At 38.2% G+C, this 22,169-nt stretch overlaps 1 protein-coding gene across 2 annotated transcripts in view; it reads left to right on the forward strand.

Moving 5' to 3' along the window:
* LOC143026569 (E3 ubiquitin-protein ligase RNF25) overlaps nucleotides 1-22,169 on the forward strand; it is a 62,260-nt gene that overhangs the window by 6,622 nt on the left and 33,469 nt on the right. For both annotated transcript variants that reach the window (XM_076187183.1, XM_076187184.1), the window contains exons 2-3: nucleotides 2,913-2,981; nucleotides 12,737-12,871. In XM_076187183.1, coding sequence (XP_076043298.1) covers nucleotides 2,913-2,981; nucleotides 12,737-12,871 — 204 coding nt within the window. The remainder of the gene's footprint in view (nucleotides 1-2,912; nucleotides 2,982-12,736; nucleotides 12,872-22,169) is intronic.

A 22,169-nucleotide genomic window follows, 5' to 3' on the forward strand; every position in this document is an offset into this window, starting at 1 on the left:
TATATCTATTAACCTTGAATAGAAACAGATCAAATTTGTGGCACATGACCTTCCCCATCTAAATCAGAATTGTCTCAGATTTAGTCTTTTGTTCCCTAGATGTTTAGTCCATCTACTTTTGATAACTTTCTCACAAACTTTGGCTATTGTACTTGTAAGGTGAGACTGGTCTATAGTTTGTTGGGTTTTCCTTGTTTCCCCCTTTACATATTGGTACGATATTGGCATTCTTCCAGTCTTCTGGTGCCTTTCCTTCTTTGTGTGTGTATTTTACCTAGTTGTATTGTACGGGAAGGGAGCTATGCTTGTAGTGACCCGTCTTTGTATCTTTCAGAATCTAGTTTGTTCTTAAGTTCTTGTATGGTTTTTGCACATACTGTGTGTCTCTGTCTCTCTCTCTCCAAGATTGGTATCATATGTGCTCTTTTTCCAGATGTTTGGGATGTTGCTTAGCTTGTAGTAGCAAACATCAGTTAAGGTATTGTGGAAGCAACACTGGGAACAACACTCGGTGAACAACCTAAAAACCATCAAGCCCCACGTACATTTGACTATTCTGACATCAATATAACTTGACATTTTGAAATAGCACTAGTGTACATGAAAATAGGGCATTCCCATTTCATGCAAGAACACCTGACAACAGGAAATTACTCTCCCATCTGCCAATACACAGCTCTCCTTGCAATGCAACATATGCTAGTAGAATGTTTTGATACATCAGCCAATGTTTCCATGTGGTAACATATATAGTTTTACATTATGAGAACATATATGAATTCATAAGCATCCAATTTCACTTAACTTGAAAGAAAATGAGAATAGAATATTTCTAAACATAGATGACACCTGATATTTAATCAGACATCCTTTCAATGTGATAAGGTTTCTCCTTGTTACAGAGTTAGCTTCAAGTGTGTCCTCCCCTTGCTCACCCTCCTCTTCCCCTCCCCACACCCTCCACCACTTCCCCTCCCCACACCCTCCACCACTTCCTGCTCACCCTCCTCCTCCTCCTCTTCCTCCTACCCCTTGTCATCCATCATCCACCTCACTCTCTTCCTCCCTTCTACCAAGAAATTATTTTATACTCCCATACTCTCTCCCCTGAAAACATGAACATCCAGAACTTCCTCTCCTTCCTTTTGATACCACTGGATAGTCCTTATTGTCTAGTAAACCACATTTCCCTTTGCCATTTACACATTTGCTTGCTCCCTTCTTAAACACTATTTTTTGCTATCATCTCTCTACTAAGATTCTTACCTGCCACCCCAAACTTCTCTACAACTTTTAGATCATCCTCTATTCTAGTGTTGAGATTCCTAACACCATTTATATTCCTCCTGAAACTCTCAACACTTGTTTCAACTGATTCATAAAGCCTCTCTTTCCACTTCTTTTCTCAATTTCCAGGTTCATGTGCGCCCACAAAAAACACGTCTCCCACAGGGCTGTGGAGTCAGTCAGTTACGGTGACTCCAGTTAAATTTACACTTTATAAGGTCTTCATTTAGTCTGTAGAGTTATGCAGTGCACACTCCTTATAAGTAGATTATATAAAAAAATAAATAAAGTGTAATAAATCTCATCGTCTTTGCAAAACTATGTGTAAAAAAAAAATCTTGCATTATATCTTTTTTTTATTAGGTTTGTATATCCTTTACAAAGGTTATATTTCAACTTTTGCTATAAAGTACAGTATTTTTGTTTTTGAAATGTACTTATCACTTATTTGCAAAATGTCTTACATTATAGAATATTTTTTTTACTTAATTTTCTTCAATATCCTTTCAAAAATTTTGTCTCTACTTCATTTATAAAGTATTAATGAAGAGGTCAAACATAGGAAAGCCACACTATAACATATCTTTATTCTTTGATATAAACCAGTTATAATGATATAAGTCTACTCAAGATTGGAGTGTATGTGTGTTGTATAGGCCTTCTAAAATATGTATGCCATAATCAGTTAATTACATGAAGAGGAGTTGGAGTCAGTGGTGCCAAAAATAGAGGAGTCGGAGGTTTTGTGTTCCGACTCCACAGTCCTGGTCTCCCATCCCAGTTTTACTTTCACCCACAGTAACTTTGAAGACACTTTCTTCCACTCTACCATGCACTTTCCTATGATTACTTATCAGTAGAGCCACTCATTTCCTCCCCAATCCCCTCATCACACTTGACACACTCCACCATGCTCCCAAACTCAAAATCACCTTTTCCTTTCAACTTAGTTTTACTTAAGGCTAACACATCCATTGTCTCACACAGTCAATCTATTCCCTTTTACTTTAATCTCTACCACAACTGCATATATTTAATGACCCAATTGTTAGGGTTCTGGTTTGAAATCTCCCAGACCCTCATATGTCTTGACTTGTAAAGTTATGCACTAAAGTATTATTATCTACTGCAGGGGTTAATTAGCTACCACTATCATCAAATATTTTGTAAGATACATGAAAATTTCAGAGTAGTTTACATTTAATTCACTGACTGTCTCAGTTGATAAAGACTCCAGCAGGAAAATAATTATAGCAGTATGAATATACTGTGGATGTGCTGTGTCTTGTGACACTGCTTCCGACCCAGGACAGTGGACAAGATGCAAGATAACCCGTCATCCAGGAGATGCCAAGATAAGAGGGAGGGTAGAGGGGAGTGGAGTATGTAGGGGATGGAATGGGTGGGAGTGGTTTCTATGCCTTTGTTTTTTGGCTAGCTCCTGTGTAAGGGGGAAAAAGCCTTTGGTATATATATGTATGTAGTATGAATGTAATGTTTGCCAGAATTAAACTTATAAAGCATGTCTGTGTTGAAAGAGTTTGTGAGTGAATGAGTGACGAGCCAAAGTAAAATACTCTTTCGTTTTTTGAAAGATAGGTATTGACTGTATTTCTTTTCTTCAGGATTGTGGAGGAGCTGGAGGCTTTACAGGCAATCATGCCCGATGAAGTGACCATCGACTTGAATGACAGGTAGCATAGACTTGATCTCATTATAACAAGCAATCTGGTATTTAAAAGATGTGGTTGGTTGAAATTTATAACACTGCAGTGTCCATTGCCCCTAGTAGTTAGATATTTGAGAAAGTAACAATTGTGTACATTATCTCCAATCCTAAGATAGTTTTTCATCCTTTATGGTAATTGCCATCTGATTTGTTTTAGTTTCTTGGTTTGATCAGTATGTTACAATCTTGAAATGAATTGCTATTTACAGTAGTTGAAAAAAAAAGAAATTAAAAAAGTGCAAATCAAGTAGAGATCAATCAGTCTGTTCCCCCTGGTCTCTGTTGCAGAAGACCTGTGGCATTCAGGAAACCAGTGCCTTTGGGGATAACCACAAGTTACTTAGGGAAGAGATATTGTGTTGTACTCCAGGGATTGTTAGTGTGGTGCATTGTAGTTTAAGGTGTTCAATGTCTGTGTGGTGATTGCACCTGGAGTTCTTTGAATCTTTGGCCAGACCTATTCTGTGTTAGTCTGTCTTAATGCTGGATGGTGTTCTGTGAGAAGGTTTGGCATTGTGGTTTTTGCCTGGTGTAGGAGGGTCCCTGGGGCATATGCCTGGGGGGGGGGGGTTGTTGGAATATTGTTTGGTGGTCTTTCTTGAAGGACTTGTGGGTGTGAATATGTTATTGTGTAGATTTTTGTGTGGTTTGGGTGGTGGGTTGTGGTAGATAATTGAATAATAATAATATGTTATTAAGAAGAAATTAATGTTAAACAGTTTTGCAAAAATAAAACTATGCATACCACCTTTTGTAGTGCGAAATATTCTTCATTTTATGTTCACCATCTGACCACCTAAGAAGATTCAGAAGTGCTGCAGTTCCACAATCCCTACTGATAGGTTACCTTTGTATATGTGTGAGTTGTAACCAATTTGAAGGTATGTTTGCTTTCTTTGTATAATGCTATACAGTAAACCCTCTGCATCAAACTTTTAGGGGAACTCTAGTCCAATTTATCCAAAAGTCTGTACTAACCAGGGTATTAAAGACATATGTATGCCCCTGCCCTTATCTCATGATGTGCTCTATTACCATATAGTTTTGATTTGTGTCTGATTTAAAATTGTATGGATCCCAGAATGTACGGAAATACAATTAAGAGAGAATTTACTATGTACATACATGCACACACACACACATTGTGCCGTTCTAGACCCACAAAAAGCATTTGATAAGGTACCACACAAGAAACTAATAAGAAAAATAGAATCAATAGGTGGCATCAGAGGAAAATTATTGGAATGGATGGAAGACTTCCTGACTGGGAGAAAAATGAGGGTAGTAATTAGAAACAAATACTCGAATTGGGAAGAAATGATAAGTGGTGTCCCACAAGGTATGATACTGGCTCCAATCATGTTTGCCATATATGTAAATCACATGGATGAAGGAGTAGAGTGTTATATGAATTTTTTTGCAGGTGACGCAAAAATACTAAAGAAAGTAAGAACAGAGGAGGATTGTGAATCATTACAGTTAGACCTGGACAAGATCTGGAAGTGGACTCAAAAGTGGGAAGTGAACTTCAATATCAAGAAGTGCAGTATAATGGTGTCTGGAAAAAGTAAAAATAGAATATCAAGAAATTATAAGATTGAAGAAAAAGTAAAAAAAAAAAAAAAGTGAATGCGGAAAGAGACCTTGGAGTAATAATCAGCAATGACATGACACCAGACAAACGTATCAATAAAATAGTCAGAGAAACCTTCAACCTGTTAAGGTCAATAAAAGTGGCATTTGACTGCTTGGATAAGGAAATGATTAAAAAAATATTAGTTACACTAATAAGACCAAAATTGGAGTACGCAGCAACACTATGGACACCCAGTACTAAAAAGAATATAAAGAAATTAGAAAGACTACAAAGAGCAATGACAAAGTTGGCACCAACTCTCTCCAAAACAAACAAACAAAGATTGTCTCAATTGGAACTACCAACTCTGGAACAAAGAAGAGAAAGAGGAGATCTGCTGACTATTTATAGAATCATGAAAGGAATGGAAATCCAAGATCGGGATGATTTATTAAAATGGAACAATGGAAAAACAAGAGGACATGAAAAGAAACTCAAAAAGGATAACTGTAGAAGAGATCTGAAAAAAATAGCTTCCCATACAGAGAACTGGATATGTGGAATAATTTAGATAAAGAAACAGTGTGTGCAAACACTGTTCAAGATTTTAACCCCTTCCATACGGTAACGCCTACGTAGGTGTCATGAGCAAGTGGGTATGCGAGGATGCCGATGTCGGCGTCTTGATTATATTTATTGTAGTTGTACCTGTGTGACCCCCATACTCTGTAAATTGGCTTCATCATATTTTCTATGGTTATCAAAATTCACGGGTGAAAGAGAGAACGATTGATACAGCGGTGACTTTATTTTTTATAATGTGAGTATTATGACGCAACATCATACGTCTGGCAGCTAATGCTGCCCGCAAGATTTTGGCCCGGAGTGAAGGGGTTAAGAAAAAACTTGATGCTGAAAGATACGCTGGCCACCACAAGCATAGCTCCCTTCCCGTGTAATACAACTAGGTAAATACACACACACACTGAAGCAATTCACCTAAAGATCAGTGCTAAAGGACACAATAAAAGTCCTCATAGTGGCAAGACAATAAAACAAAAGAAGCTTACACATAAGCTAGGAATGACTATAATGACTATACCAGAATTCACAGGGAGGGAAAAAAACAATATTGAAAGGTGTAGTAGAAAATACAAAGATTAACCAAAACTGTTTTACAGGTTCATTAATGGTAAATTGAGACAGGGAAGAAATCACCAAGTTAAAAGTAGATGGGGAAGCCTTTGAAGAGGCCTCAGCTCCAACAGAAATAATGAATGAAGGTTTCCAATCAGTCTTCACAAGAGTTGAACTTTTTGGAGAGAGGCAAGGGGAGCAAAATAAATCAGGTTTAGCAGATATAAATGTAGAAGTAAGGGAAGTGCTCAATCTCCTGGGATAATTGGGTGTGACAAAAGCCTCAGGATATGACAGGATCTCAAACTGGATACTTGCACACACACATACACCACTGACTGGAATGGAGGTCTCAAATGAGCTTAGGAAAATAGCACTTTTTTGCTAAATTGCAGGAAATGAACACCTAGTTTGGGATTTGTATGAGAAGGGGAAAGCTTAAGGGTGCCCGAAATGAGTTAATAGTGAAAATATGGCAAAATAATAAAAAGACTAGATGTGAGAAGGGTTGAATTGCTGATGGGTGTCATCCCTAAGAAAAGTTGTAATATTGAGACACCACAACCGAATCATAGGTTTGAAGAGGAAAGATATTTTTGTAGTTCTGGCTTTGCAAGAGATGTTAGAAGACTGGGTAAAAGTATAGATTTAAAAAGGGAGATGAGGTATAAAAATATCTTGTGGAATCGAGATTACAGAGTTAAGGAGATTATAGATCTTAGGAACAAATTCCTTGCAATGTATCGAGAAGTGAGTTGAAAAAATGAAATTTAGAAACTAATAGCTTAGTGACCTAAAAATGAACTAAACATAGTAAAAAATGAAAGGATGAAAAATGAAGATGCTAGCAAAAGTGAGGCTTTGAAAAGAGAGGTAAATGAACAAATTAAAGCAGTGGCCAAGAAAGTTGGAGATGGGATAATGGAGACAGATCTTCAAAAAATGAAAAACCAATGGAAATTAGATCAGGAGAATAAAAAAAAAATAGCTTTTAAAGAAATTGTCCAACAACAAGTACAAGAAAAAGCAAAAAAAAAAGTCATTAAAGTAATCAAAAAAGAAAGAAAATTGGGTTAGGGACACAGACAAAAAAAAAGGTTCATAGTGGTATATGGTATAAAGGAAAAACACAATTTAGCTAGATACTTAAGAGAAAGAAATAGCAAAAGAAATTCTGAAAGAAGTACAAGGTAAGGGGCAAGAAATAGAAATAGAAGTGCATAGAATAGGACAATACTCAAAATAATCGACCTCTAAAAAAAACTAAGGTCACAAACGATAGCAGAAGTATTAGCCAAAACAGCAAAGTTGGTGAAAATGAAAACAACAAAAGGAAATGAAGAAAAAGAGAGAGAAAAGACACTAAAAAATGAAGAAAATGAGAAAAGAAAGGACCGAAAAAAAAAAATTTTTGGAGAGTGCTGGACTTGAGGCTGAGAAAATGGTATATCAAAAGAAAGGAAACACAGGAAACAGAACAAGGAAGGAAGGAAAAAAATTAAAAGTAACTTGTACCAACATAGTGTGAGTTAAGGATTAAATGATTATCTAGCGGAAGAAAAAACAGATATAATGGGAATCGTGGAAATTAAATTAAAAGGTCTACTACCACCAAATAGTGTTGGACAAGGTTTATATAATCACTGCATGAAAAATAGAGGAAAAACAGGGAGGTGTCATGTTTTTGACTTAGAATGGCTTAAATGTGACGAAGATCACAGGAGAAAATAATGTGGAATTAATCATGATAAAAGTTGAAAATATTGACATGAAAAGTAGAAAATTTGTAGTGATCTATGTGCCCCCGAAAACATGTTGGAAAGAGTGACCATTCCAAAATGTTGGAAGACACAAGGCATACATTAAATTATATGCTGAAAGAAGGAGGAAATCTAGTAATTATGGGTGACTTTAACTCTAAAAAAAAATATGTTGGGAGGAGATGACAGTGAAGGGTGGAGAGGACCTTTTGGGAAACGTACTACTGGACATGACCATTGAATACACAACGACTTGATGGTTAAAAGAAAATACCAGATATGTAAGGAAGAACTGTTGAGACTAGATTTAATATTTACATCAGAGCCTGAAATTGTGGATAAAATTGAATACAAGACACCAATTGGGAAGAGTGATCACATACTACTTGAGCTCAAACTAAAAGAGGAAATATATATGGGGAGAAATGAGAAACACAAAAGGAAGACTGATGTATAACAAAACAGATTTTGGGAAACTTAGAAAATTCTTTAAAAAAATGAGTTGCAAAAAATTCTTTAATGAAGAAGTGCAGGTGGAAGAGAAATGGATGATTTTAAAAGAAATTTATAATGAAGGAGTGGATAAATATGTACCAAAACAAAAACAGGGAAAGGTGTACATTAAGTGCTGGTATAACAAAAAAATGCAGAGGCAAAAGATAGAAGAGGAAGCTTGGAAAAAAATGGAAAGTGGGAAATATATATCAAACTAAGAAATGAATATGTAAAAATATGCAGGGAAGAAAAAAAGAAACTGAAAAAGACATAATAGACAAATGTAAAGATCAACCTAGATTGTTCTATAGATATGTGAATGGTAAAAAAATAAATAAATAAACAGAAAATAGTAAAACTATGTCAAGGGAACATGGAATACACAGAGGATATAGAAATGGCTGAAATTATGAACAAACATTTCAAATCTGTGTTCATTAAAGAAAATATACACAATTGGGATGAAGGAAAGGGAGAAAGATCCCCCCCCCCACCATGAGAGAAATAATTGTGACACATAAAAAAAATAAGATACCAAATAATGAACCTTGATGTCAAAATCACACTGCCCAGACGGAATTGCAAACTGGATACTAAAAGAATGTATTGATGAACTAATGGACAAAATATATAAGATAATAGATTGGTCACTCAAAAAAAGTCAGGATAGGTGATGGCAGGTTTCAGCAAATTTTGAGCATGCACAAAACTCAAAAATTGAGTTGGCGGCTGGTCAGGTTGGAATTTTGAACAGGATGGTTACGGAACACCTTTGCCGTCATGTGGCAGCCATTATTCACTAGACAAGGCACCATCTCTGACCAGTCTACATCAGACAGCACTCTTAAATTAGGTCTGTGTCATGCGGAGACCAAGATACTCATACATAATGTGGAGCATGCAGTGATCATGCCACAAAACACAGTATCTTCTTGAACAGTGTCACGTCAATCCTCAGGTAGTTCTTGTAGGCTGGGGCATCCTCAGGCAAGTTCCTGTAATAGGTTATCATAAGGTCCATACTAAACCCTATGGAGAAGCCACAGCCTAGGTTCCTTCTGCCTCCTCCTGTGTTCCTTCACCAGCTTGCAGATGGTGATGTCAGTGACCAGGTTGTCCTTGTCAGTTATTAACAATAGACTCAGTAGTTGTAGGGTTTGCTGGTAGTTGTATGGGACTGTGAGGGCCATTGCAGTATGCACACTGTGTATGTTGATGTGTTGGTAGCTGAAGGAAATGTGTGGTGAAGGGCGTGGGTACAATACCTTTTTATATAGACCTGGTGGCCCATTGTGAATGCATGATGGTGTCATTGTCATATGCTGCTAATATTGCATCCATTGGTGGCCTGCATCCCACATGTAGCACTGGTCGGGAGCATGGTTGCTGTCCAGTTAGTGTGTTGCAGCACCTGACAGTGTAATACTAGGTCAACATTTGACCCCATCCAGTCATTGTTGGATACCAGCTGGACGGCAACAGCATCAGGACTGCCTCCTGTAATTGTCGATGTTGACTTCCAAGGATGCACAGGACTGCCTACGTTGGCACAGTAAAATCCTCAACCTCTTCAATACGAGTTAAATTCTTGTGCATAGCATCGGGTGGCTGATGTATGATTATTTGATGATGCATCACAATACTTGCATTATGAAATATAAAGTCACTGCTTATTTACTTGTTCTCTTTCTCTCTGATTAATAATAAACACAGAAAATGCAATCAAGCCAGTTCACAGAATTCAGGGTTCACTCAGCTACAACTACAAATAGATATAATCAGGATGCCAACACCAGCATCCTCTTATGCCACTTGCACGTCATGATGCCTACGATATAGATTAAGTTGGAACCGTACATGATATATATTAAGTTGGAACCATACATGAATTTGAGTCTAGGTATGTCAGAAAATTAGAGAATAGGAGACTGGACCCAACGAGTGTTGCTCCATTTCTGTATACTACAATTAGGTAAATACGTAGGGGTCATTGTATGAAAGAGGTTTAGTCTGCATAGTGTGAGTGCAGCTTTAGCTCCTCATGGATGAAGGGTCATCCCTATCTTCTGCCCACTGCCTGGGTCAGAGCAATGCAGTAAGATACAGTACATCCCTAGCAAGGCTGCTGCTTTTCATGGGCAGCCCCCCCCCCCCCTCCATCCCCTCATGCAGAAAATAGAGAAGACGAGAAGAAATCCCTTTGGTCTTTGTCAAAGTATCATCCATACACAGGCATTCTCCACTCACCCCTATCCCCTGCCTTCTCCTTTCCTTCATCAACAGTCATTCCCCTTGTGCTCAAAGCCCCCTTTCATCCCATCCATCCATCTCATCCTTGGTCATCTCAAGTTTACTCATCCACACCTTTTGGTAATCATTCTTCACAATATTCTTGTATCAGCCCTATCTGCTATCTTTTCCACCCCCACGCTCCTCCTCACCTCTTCATTTATCACTCTATCCAACCCTTATTATACTTCTTAGACACTTCATCTCAAACACATTTAAATTCCAAGCCTCCACCCCCATACAGTGTTGTCAGCACAACCACCCCTTCATATACTTTTCTTTGCATCCATTCCCAAATGTCTATTTGTCCCAAAACATTTACTTATTTCTTTCAATCTACAATGTACCTCTTCCCCCCACTCTTCAACTTCCTGTCACATGCAACCCCAAATACTGAAAACTATCTACTTCCTCCAGCCTCCTCAAGACTTACTTCCAGCTCACTGCCACCCTCCCCCTTTGTGCATCTCAACACCTTACTGTTATCTACACTTGCCTTAAACTTTCTCCTATTGCATACCTTCCCAAACTCCATCACTAACTTCCTTAATCCCTTCCATGACCCTGCCACAAGCACAGTGTTGTCTGCAAATAACAACTGGCTCATCTCCCACCTCTCTCCATTATCTTTAACCATCTCTAGTCCCCTGCCTATTACCCTTGCATTTATCTCCCATACCACCTCATCCATGTACACATTGAACAGCCATAGTAACATGACACAGCCCTGATGCAGCCCCACCATTACCTTAAACCACTTGCTCTCTCCATTTCCAGTTCTACCACAGGCTTTGCTATTCTTGTAAAAACTCTTTGACTGACCTTAACAGTTTTCCCTCTCTCCTATATATCTGCAATATCTTCCACAGTGCCTTCCTGTCTACTATGTCATAAGCCTTCTCCAAATCCATAAAGACCCAAAAAACATCCTTATCTTTTGCTAGAACCTTCTCACAAATCTGTCCTACCACAAGAATTTCATCTATACATCCACTACCTTTCCTAAACCCAAGCTGCTGCTCACCAATTACTCCCTCTGATCTTCTCCTAATCCTCTCAATCAAAACCGTCCCATAAACCTTCCCCAACACACTCAACAAACTGATCCCTCTAAAACTACTACAATCACATTTGTCATATTTTCCTTTGTAAAGCAGAAGTGTGTAGGCACTCCTCCAGTTCTCTGGCACTTTCCTCACCCTTAAACACACATTAAACAACCTCACTAGCCAGTCCACTATTACTGTACCTTCCTTCATCAGACACTGTATGACACCCATCCAACCTAGGTGCTTTACTTGCTCTTATCATTTTCAAAACTCCTTGTGTCTCATCTTTTCCATTTTCTTCTCCCATCCCTGTCATTTTCTTGGCAATCCCCACCACCACCATTAATCCCTCCCTATCTTCATCCACAATCAACAGCTCTCTAAAATACTCTACCCATCTTCCCGTTACTGCCTCCTCTTCCATTAACTGCATCAGTACAATGAGACCTACATAGGTGTCATGAGGCACAAGTGGGTACATGAGGGTGTTGGCGTCTTAATTATATATATTTTTTATAGTTGTACTCGAGTTACCCCCAGATTCTGTGAACTGGTTTGATCATGTTTTCTGTGTTTATCATTACTTGGAGTAAAAGAGAATGAGTAATACAGCAGTGACTATATTTTATAATGTGAGTAGTGTGGTGCAGCATACATATGGGAGCCAATGCTGCACACAAGAATTTTACTCATACTGAAGTGGTTAACATCCATCACTACCTTTTACCTCTCTCTCTCTCTCTCTCTCTCTCTCTCTCTCTCTCTCTCTCTCTCTCTCTCTCTCTCTCTCTCTCTCTCTCTCTCTCTCTCTCTCTCTCTCTCTCTCTCTCTCTCTCTCTCTCTCTCTCTCTCTCTCTCTCTCTCTCTCTCTCTCTCTCTCTCTCTCTCTCTCTCTCTCTCTCTCTCTCTCTCTCTCTCTCTCTCTCTCTCTCTCTCTCTCTCTCTCTCTCTCTCTCTCTCTGACATTTTTCCATCCTCTCCTAACTTGAAGTAATTTGAGGTAACATATATGATTTTTTATGTTTGATAATTGTATTTGGTGTCTTGATGTCAATTCTTTATTAGTATTGTTTCAGTGTTGGGGGATTACCTCTGCACAGACAGCCAGTTATGGTTCAAATGTATCTTGGGAGGGTTTTCTCTAGGTTTATATCTGAGAGATGAAATATTTCATGAGAAGAAGAAAATTAGAATGTTGATGAGAGTATTTTGATCAGAAAAAGATAAAGAATAGACATGGATTGGTACTGTTCTGAGTTATATTTACTATATACTTGGACAGTTCTTCATAATGAGATGTGTGCTGAAATTTCTGAGATTTTTACACATTATATTTTTCAGGATAGTTCTCTTTGTTTGATTGGGAGAAATTGATGCTGTAGTGCCCTAATTACATTGTACTTGCTTTTTGTAGTGGTGTTCCTTGTGCTGTGGAGGTAGTTGTGGTACCAGCCACTGGCCAGAAGGTTGATGAGCAGCATGTAAGGGTCACCCTAAGGGTTAACCTGCCACCAGAATACCCAGATGCCCCACCAGCTATTGAACTAAGGTAGGTGAGATTTCCAATGTGTGTGTATATATATATACATACACACACACACACACACACACACACACATATATATATATATGTATATATATATAATGTATATATGTATATATATGTAATATATATATATATATATATATATATATATATATATATATACGTGTGTGTGTGTATAAATGTATATGTATGTACATATATATGTGTGCAATAAAACACTAGGAACGTTTGTTCACAAATGCGTTAGTAACCACTAGGAAAAGTAAACTAACGAAGCAGAGCACTTTCGTATAATTAAATCTTCAGTGCAGATATAATTATACGAAAGCATTCTGCTTCATTAGTTTACTTTTCCTAGTGGTTACTTATGCATATATATATATATATATATACATATGTATATATATATATATATATATATATATATATATATATATGTAACATATTTGTATATTACATCTTCAGTATATATATGTATACATAGACATTATATATATATATTGAATAATATATATATGCAATTATACGATACATTAGGTCACAGTCGCCTAGGATGTTCACAAATGCGTAAGTAACCACTAGGAAAAGTAAACTAACGAAGCAGAGCACTTTCGTATAATTACATCTTCAGTGCAGATGTAATTATACGAAAGCATTCTGCTTCATTAGTTTACTTTTCCTAGTGGTTACTTATGCATATATATATATATATATATATATATATATGTATATATATATATAAAATGTGTATGTATATATTTTACTCCCTCTTCATCATGTTTCTTTTTTCTCTCTCATTCTCTCTCCCTCCATCCCTCTTCCTCCATCCTTCGCTCTTCCTCTCCCTTTTTCACCTTTTCACTCTCTCTCTCTCTCTCTCTTTTTTTGTGATCAACAGCTATTATCCTGATGAGAACTCATATATGACTTGATCACTGGGTAATGCTATGAGCACATACACATGAGAAAGTGGAAGAGAAGATCAAAGAAAATTATTTCCAAGAAATAAAGAAACAGTGGAAAGTTGAACAGGAAAGTCAAATTTTCTTTTAGTGGAGCAACAGGTCAAGGAAAATACTAAGGAAATGGTAATTAAAGTAATTAAGGTGAAAGGTAATTTGGTCAGGGACATAGTGGATAAAAAAAGATGCATTGTAACCTATGGTATTAAAGAGAAACATGATGTTCCAAGATTTCAGAGAGAAAAAGAGGAGAAAGAGATCACTAAAGAAATTCTGAAAGAGATTCAAGAGGAAGGACAAAATATAAAGAAATTGAGGAAACATATAGAATAGGAAAATACTCAAAAGAAAAACAATATAGGCCACTAAAAGTAAAATTAGGTCTCAAATGATAGCAGAGAAGTACTGTCTAGAACAGCGTTCTTAACCTCTTCCGACCTCAGCACCATTGTAGTGAGATGTAGGCAGTCCAGCATCCCCTAACTTTGGCAAACATCGTGTTACTACGAGTTAAAGTTCATGAATATATATATATATATATATATACACACACAATACGTTTGTCAAAAAAGTACCTCATTAGTACTGGTCACCCCGTGCTAAGAATACTGACATTTTACGGCCATGTATTTAGCACTTCCCAGCACCCCATAAAATCGATTTCAGCACCCGTGGGGGTGCTAGCTCCCCAGGTTAAGAAACACTGGTCTAGAACAACAAAACTAGCAAATAATGAACCTTACAAAAATGTATGGATAAAAAAAGAAATGAGTGATGAAGAAAAAGAGAAAGAAAAGGAACTTGGAAATGAAGCAAATGAAAAAAATGAAAAGAGAACTGAAACTGAAAAGAACTATTTTTTTGGAGAGTGGTAGACCTGAGGTTGAGAAAATGGTATATTAAGAAAAAGGATACAAAGTAGACAGAAAACGATGAGAAAGGAAAACATTAAAGGTAGCCTATACCAACATAGACGGAATGATTTCAGGACCGAATGAATTTAATGACTATCTGGAATTAGAAAAACCAGACATTATGGGAATTGTAGAAACTAAATTAAAAAGTACTCTACCACCAAATACTGTGGGACAAGGTCTAAACCAGGCGCGGATCCAGGGGGGGGGCTGAAGCCCCCTCCAAATTTGTTCTTCCATGAATCATTGTAAGGGTGTCATTTAATTGATTTTAGTACTTTCTGATGTTTTGCCAGGTCCGGGGTTAAATAAACTGACAGCATGTGTGCGGTATTTGGGCGGAATTGTGCTGTGTTTGGCATTTGTTTAATTCCATTTATCTGTTTTGTGCTGCGCGTGTTGTAGGGTTGCCAGGGTTGTGTCTCAGTTGCGCTGAAAAGGGATAGAAAGGAGATATACAGCGGCGGCGCCAGGAATTTTTAGTTGGGGAGGCTAAGGGGGGGGCTGAGCAAATTTTGGGGGGGGGGCTAATAATAATATGATAATACACATATATTATCCTCATTTCAGAAGGGGAGGGGGTTAATGGTAGGGCTAGCACTGATGGCTGACAAATCTTTAGCCCTGGCAATTAAAAATTCCACTTAGTAAAATTATTTCAATGAGTGTTTTAAATTTTCAATTTGCTCATTTCAGTTGGGGGGGCTAATGAGGGGGCTGGCCACTTTTTTTTGGGGGGGCTAAAGCCCCCCAAGCCCCTCCCTGGCGCCGCCACTGGAAATATACCACGTTCGTTGGCCGTTTAACATACCTGTATTGTCACCTATATGATTGTTTTGTGTTGTTGAAGCAATCAAGTTGAAGCAATCAATCAAGAAGTATCATTTGCAAACAGTAAGTATTCAGGAATACCACAGGCTTTATAGATATCGATAATGTAAATCAAAAACAAAATAGGACCTAGAGTACTACCTTGAGGAACCCCCATACTTACACCCATTAATCTCGATTTAACACCGTTAAATAAGACAACTTGATTACGATTAGATAAATATGACTGAAACATCTGAAGTTCAAAGTCTCTTATTCCGTACTCAGCCATTTTCATCAATAGAATACTATGATCAACTGTGTCAAAAGCCTTTTTAATGTCTAGAAAAACTTCGGCACATATTTTTTATTAGATAGTCGAGTTGCAATATATTCTTGTAAGAGAATACAGGCATATATGGTGAGTGGATTTCACGGAATCCAAATTGATTATCGAAAATGATCACATGGTACTCAAGGTAATCTACCAATTGCTCAAGAATAACGGTTTCAAGTACTTTAGACAATACCGGAAGGATCAAAATCGGACGAAAATTTGATACGTTTGATGTGGGCCCATCTTTATGGATCGGGTGTACTACAGCAATTTTTAGGACATTAGGAAAACAACTCTGTTGAAAGCACACAGTGATTAAATGCATGAGTAAATGAATAATTTTGGGAGCAGCAAGTTTAAGGATCTTTGTATTAAGGCAATTATAGCCATTGGACTTATTTTTAAGATTATTTATAATACGCAAAATATCATGAGTTGGTTTTATTAGACTAAATTGTGATGAGACTGGACTTATATATTGAAGTGGGTTTCCTGGGTCATTTGGCAGCTTATCAGCCAATAAACTACCAATTGAACAGAAAAAGTTATTAAACATGTCAGCAATCTCATAGTTGTCAGTTACCTGCCTGTTATTGTGAATAAACAAATTGGGAGTAGTATTACTTCTCTTTTTATTAATTACTTCAAGAAGTATTGACCAGAGTTTCTTCGGAACCGATGAATTTTCTTCAAGTTTTTTGAGATAGTATTGCTTGCGAGCCGATTTAATTGATGAGTTGAGAACATTACGATATCTGATAAATTTGTGTTTATTAAGTTCAGAGTTGCACTTAATGTATTTTTTATAAAGTTTATTTTTTTAAATTGATGCATTTCAATAAGTTATTTGTTATCCAAGGTTTGATTGGTATCTTTCTTGATGTTATTTTAGTCGTTAATTTAGTAATTTCTTCATTAAATGTAGTTATCAAACAATTGGCGAAATCATTGTGGTGACAAGTATAATGCACAGTTGCAGTTAACCGTTGAGGTGTAAGCATCTACTCGAGTAAGCAGGTAAACTATTACTTATTCGTTTATAATATCTCTTGCATTTGTTTAATAAACCAAAGGAAAATTGAATAGTGGAACATCTTTCTATAAAAGAAAATGATTACTTTAACTTGATATCGAGATTACCATGTATTTTCCCAAATGATATTTAATTTAATCTAGCAGTTCTCCACAATGTTCTTCCATTTCCTTCTATAATTTTTACCAGAGACCTTACTTGAGATTATGTTTGTGGCAGAATTCTTCTATGAAAATAAGCCTGTGTCAGATATTTGTTTTTTGCTCCTGCCAGGCTGGCAGGTCCAGTGAAATGAAGCGAGCAGGGGAACCCGCCAAGATCACTGCATTTTTCAAGCGATGACCTGAATGTGTGCAGATGGATAATGCCACAACAGAGGCAAGTTCCGGAGGAAGCCAAGACTGCCGAGGTCCCCCACTCGTCACGTGAAGACGGCACAGTTGCAGTGGCAGCTTCTCAAGAGCCTCGACTTGACATTGCTGATTTCGTGGGGAAGAAGGGAACAGATGCAGAGAAGGTGGTCATCATCCACCAGAAAGTCCCAGTTATCGAGGCTCTTCCATTCAGCTACGAAGGCGGTCAAAAGAGGCGGTTCCAGCCTGCCTGGCCTGGTGCTCGACATACCCGTGGCTCAAATATTCAGTTTTGAAGAACGGAGGATACTGGGTGGCTTGTGTGCTTTTCGCCAGTGACAACCGGGACTGGAGGCCAGACTAGGCTCGGAGCCCTCGTTTTGGAGCCTATGTCCAAGTACAAGAAGGCCCTAGAGGTTTTGGCAAACCACAACCAGCATAGCTACCATGCCGCTGCCATGACCCGTACGGAGGCCTTTCTCGACACCGTGCGTGACCCGTCGAGGGCCATCGACACAATCTTTGCCACAACGAGGCAGGAACGAGTTGCAAAAAACCGTCTTTTACTCGTTCCGGTAATCGAGAGCGTTCTTTTTTGTGGTCGCAACATGGTCCCCCTCAGAGGACACCGTGACGATGGCCCTTTCTGATTGGTCTTGCCGTCGCTGAGTCTGTGCTAGCTCACACTGTGGAGCCGAGCCGAGCCCTGCAGTCCCCTATGGTCGATCTAGTCTCAGCGTAAGCTAGAATTGGTGATGTGGTGACGCATCTAAACAAGACTCGGGAAGGTGCACTGACCAGCTTCCAGGACATCTTCAAGAAGGAAGAGGGGTTCCTCCAGGAGATCGGTTCATCACACGACACTATTCCTGTACCTCGAGTTTGCAAGCGCCAAACGCAGCGAGCGAATTTACCCTTCCAGACAGCTGAGAAGTATTACCGAAGATCTGTATATGTCCCATTCCTCGACTGTGTATTGACTGAGCTGCAGACCCGGTTTGGGAATGATATTATTCCTGTTGGTTTCAATATCAAAAATCTGCTCAGCAGAGCTGACGGAGATGTTGCTGCTGTACTGGAAGCGGCAAAGGTTTATGAGGCTGACATCGAGACCTTGAGCCTCGTGAAGGCGGAAGCAGAGCGCTGGTATTCAACAACAATGAAGTTCGAATCCATGGGAGATGCCCTTGCCCACGCCCAGACCCGAATGTATCCAAACCTGGCCAAGCTCCTCCGAGTTTTGATCACGCCCCCAGTCTCGAACGCAGAGGCCGAGCGTTCATTTTCAACCCTGAAGCGACTGAAGACCTACTTAAGTAATACTATGAGTCAAGATCGCCTCAACGGCCTGGCGCTACTCGGCGTTCACAATTAAATCAGTATTGAAATAGCCAGTGTAATCAATGTATTTGCCCAAAAAAAACAGAGGTTGATGTTCGTGTGAGATCCCATGAACAATGCTGTGTGTTATTAATGTAATTTAGATACTTTTATTAACAGGTTCAGAAGTTCATACACGTTTTTGTTTGTATTTCTGTTTTTAAAGCTACTTTTATTTTTTATTACTTTTATGAGTCCAAATGCACTAACACTACACACGGATCCTGAAATAATTTCTCTCTATGCGAGAGTATACGCGTGCCAGTGCTTTATCACTGACTAGTATAAGCGTGTAACAATATAAAACGAATATACATTCTATTATATATGTCTAAAACACAGAAAAATCTGAAAAACATTATTAAGTTAAGTATACCTCAGACTTCTGGTACATCAGACTACCCAGAGGAAGGAATTCATGTTAGCCCCCCCCAAATTTTTATCCTGGATCCGCCACTGGTCTAAACAACTGTTGGATGAAGTATAGAGAGGAAAAACAGGGTGTGGAAGTATTTTTGACTAGGAAAGACTTAAATGTGACAAAGATAACAAGGAAAAAACAATGTAGAATCAATAATGATAAAAGTTGAAAGCAATTGCATGAAAAGTAGAAAATTTGTAGTAGTGTATGTGCCCCCAAAACACAGTCCTGGACAGAAAGTGATCATTCCAAACTGTTGGAAGATACAAAATATGAACTAATATACTGAAAGAGGAAATATAGTAATTATGGGTGATTTTAATTCAAAAGAAATATGTTGGGAAGAAATGACAGTGAAGGGTGGAGAAGACCTCTGGGGAAACATACTACTTGATATGACCATTGAATACACAATGACTCAGTGGATAAAAGAAAATACCAGATACAGAAACAATGAGGAACCATCAAGACTGGATTTAATACTTACATCAGAACCTGAAATTGTGGACAGAATTGATTACAAAACTCCAATAGGAAAGAGTGACCATGTACTAATAGAATTCAAACTAAAAGAGTAAATGGACTTAAGAAGAAATGAGAAACATAGAAAAGGAAGGCTAATGTATAACAAAATTAATTTTGAGAATCTCAAAAAATTCTTTCAAAATGCAAACTTGGATAAATTCCTAAATAAAGAAGCAAAGATGGAAAAGAAATGGAATATACTAAAAGAAATTTATAATGAGGGAGTGAACAAATATGTACCACAACAGAAGCAAGAGAGAATATACATAAAAAGCTGGTTCAACAAAAAATGGAGTGAGGCTAAGGATAGAAAAGACAACTTGGAAAAGATGGAAAAAAAGAAAAAAAAAAAAAGAGTAAATGGCAAACATACATCAAACTAAGAAATTATTATATAGAAATATGCAGAGATGAAAAGAGAAACTATGAAAGAGATATGATAGAAAAATGCAAGGAACAGCCTAAACTATTTTACAGGTATGTAAATGGTAAACTAGAAAATAAACAAGAACATAAGAATGAAGGAGACTGCAAGAGACCATAAGTCCTACACTAGGCAGCTCCATATCCATCACCACCTGTCATCCCCATCCATAAAGTTGTCTAATCGCCTCTTAAAGCAACTGATAGTTTCAGCGCTTACTACATGGTTACTAAGTTTATTCCATTCGTCAGCTACCCTATTAGTAAACCAATTCTTGGATATTTCCTTCTTAAATCTAAATTTGTCCAGTTTATAACCATTACTGCAAGTCCTGCCCTGTTGTTTTAATATGATGACCTTGTTTGCATCACCCTTGTTAAAGCCTTTGATCCACTTGAACACTGATCATAGATCACCCCACACTCCGCATCTTTCCAGAGAGTGTAAGTTAAGGTGCCTAAGCCTCTCTTCGTAAGGCAAATTTCTAAGTCCATGTATCATTTTGGTCATTCTTCTCTGTACTGATTCTAGTGAATTGATGTCCATTCTGTAGGACGGAGACCAAAACTGTACCGCATAGTCAAGGATGGGTCTAACTATCACTAGATAGAGTTTAATAAATACAGTCAAGGATAGGTCTAACTATCGCTAGATAGAGTTTAATAATTACAGTCAAGGATGGGTCTAACTATCGCTAGATAGGGTATAATAATTACAAGAAATGGAAAAGCTGCACTAGGGAATTTATGAATATACAGAAGAACTAGAAATGGCTGAAATCATGAACAATCATTTCAAATCTGTATTCACAATTAAAAGTTCACAGAACTGTGAGGGAATAGGGAGAGAGAGAGATCCCCCCAATGAAGGAAATAACTGTAACACAGAAGGAAATTAGAGACCAAGTAAAAAACCTTGATGTCAGAAAAAAAATCACATGGTCCCGATGGAAATGCAAAATGGATACTGAAAGAATGCATAGAGGAGTTGGCCGACAAAATATACAATATATACTCAATCAAAGAAGGAAAAGTACCACAGGACTGGAAACATGCAAATATAGTACCAATATATAAAGGAGGAAACAAGGAAGATCCAACCAACTACAGACCAGTCTTCCTAACAAGCACAGTAGCAAAAACATATGAAAAAGTTATCTGGAAGAAAAAAATATACTGAATCCAAATTAATTTGGATTTAGACAAGGAAGATCATGTACAACAAACCTGATCTGCTTCTACTCGAGACTAATAGAAATAATACAAAAAAGGGATGGATGGGCAGACTGTGCCTTTCTAGACCTACAAAAAGCAATTGATAAGGTACCACACAAGAAACTTATAAGAAAAGTAGAATCAATAGGTGGCATTAGAGGAAAATTATTGGAATGGTTGCAAGATTGAGAGAAGCGAGTAAATGCCTTGGTGGATTAAAGAGTGTAATGAGGAATAGACATTTAGGAATGGATGCGAAGAGGAGACTGTATGAAGGAGTGATTGTGCCAACAGCACTGTATGGGGCAGAAACGTGGAACATAAGAGAAGAAGAGAGAAGGAGTTTGAATGTGTTTGAGATGAGGTGTCTGAGAAGTATGGTGGGGGTTACTAGGCTGGATAGAGTGAGAAATGAGGAGGTGAGGAGGAGAACAGGGGTGAAAAAGGAGCTGGGAGATAGGGTTGATGAAAGAATATTAGGATGGTTTGGACACATGGAAAGAATGAGTGAAGAAAGACTAGTAAAAGAGGTATGGAAGGCAGATATGGAGGGAGTGAACATGAGGGGACGTCCTAGGATGAGGTGGATGGATGGGGTGAAGGGGGCTTTGGGGAAGAGGGGACTGTCTGTTGAGGACGGAAGACAGAGGTGAGTGGAGACTGGTTGTATATGGGGGATGTTGTGATTGCATGAGGAGGAATGGGCAGGGGGGTGGGGGGTGAGGTAGTATGTGTGAGCAAAATTTGACGCAGCCCGAAGGGATTTCTCCCTGTCCTCTCCTTATATGCAAGGGGGGGTCGCCGATTAAATGAAGCGGCCTTGCTGTGGATGTGCTGTGTCTTGCGACACTGCTTCTGACCCAGGGCGGTGGGCAAGGTGCAGGGATGACCCGTCATCCATGAGGTGCTCAGATGAGAGGAAGGGTGG

This window comes from Oratosquilla oratoria, chromosome 6, assembly GCF_046742065.1.
Source record: "Oratosquilla oratoria isolate Oo_2021 chromosome 6, ASM4674206v1, whole genome shotgun sequence".
Lineage (NCBI taxonomy): Eukaryota > Metazoa > Arthropoda > Malacostraca > Stomatopoda > Squillidae > Oratosquilla > Oratosquilla oratoria.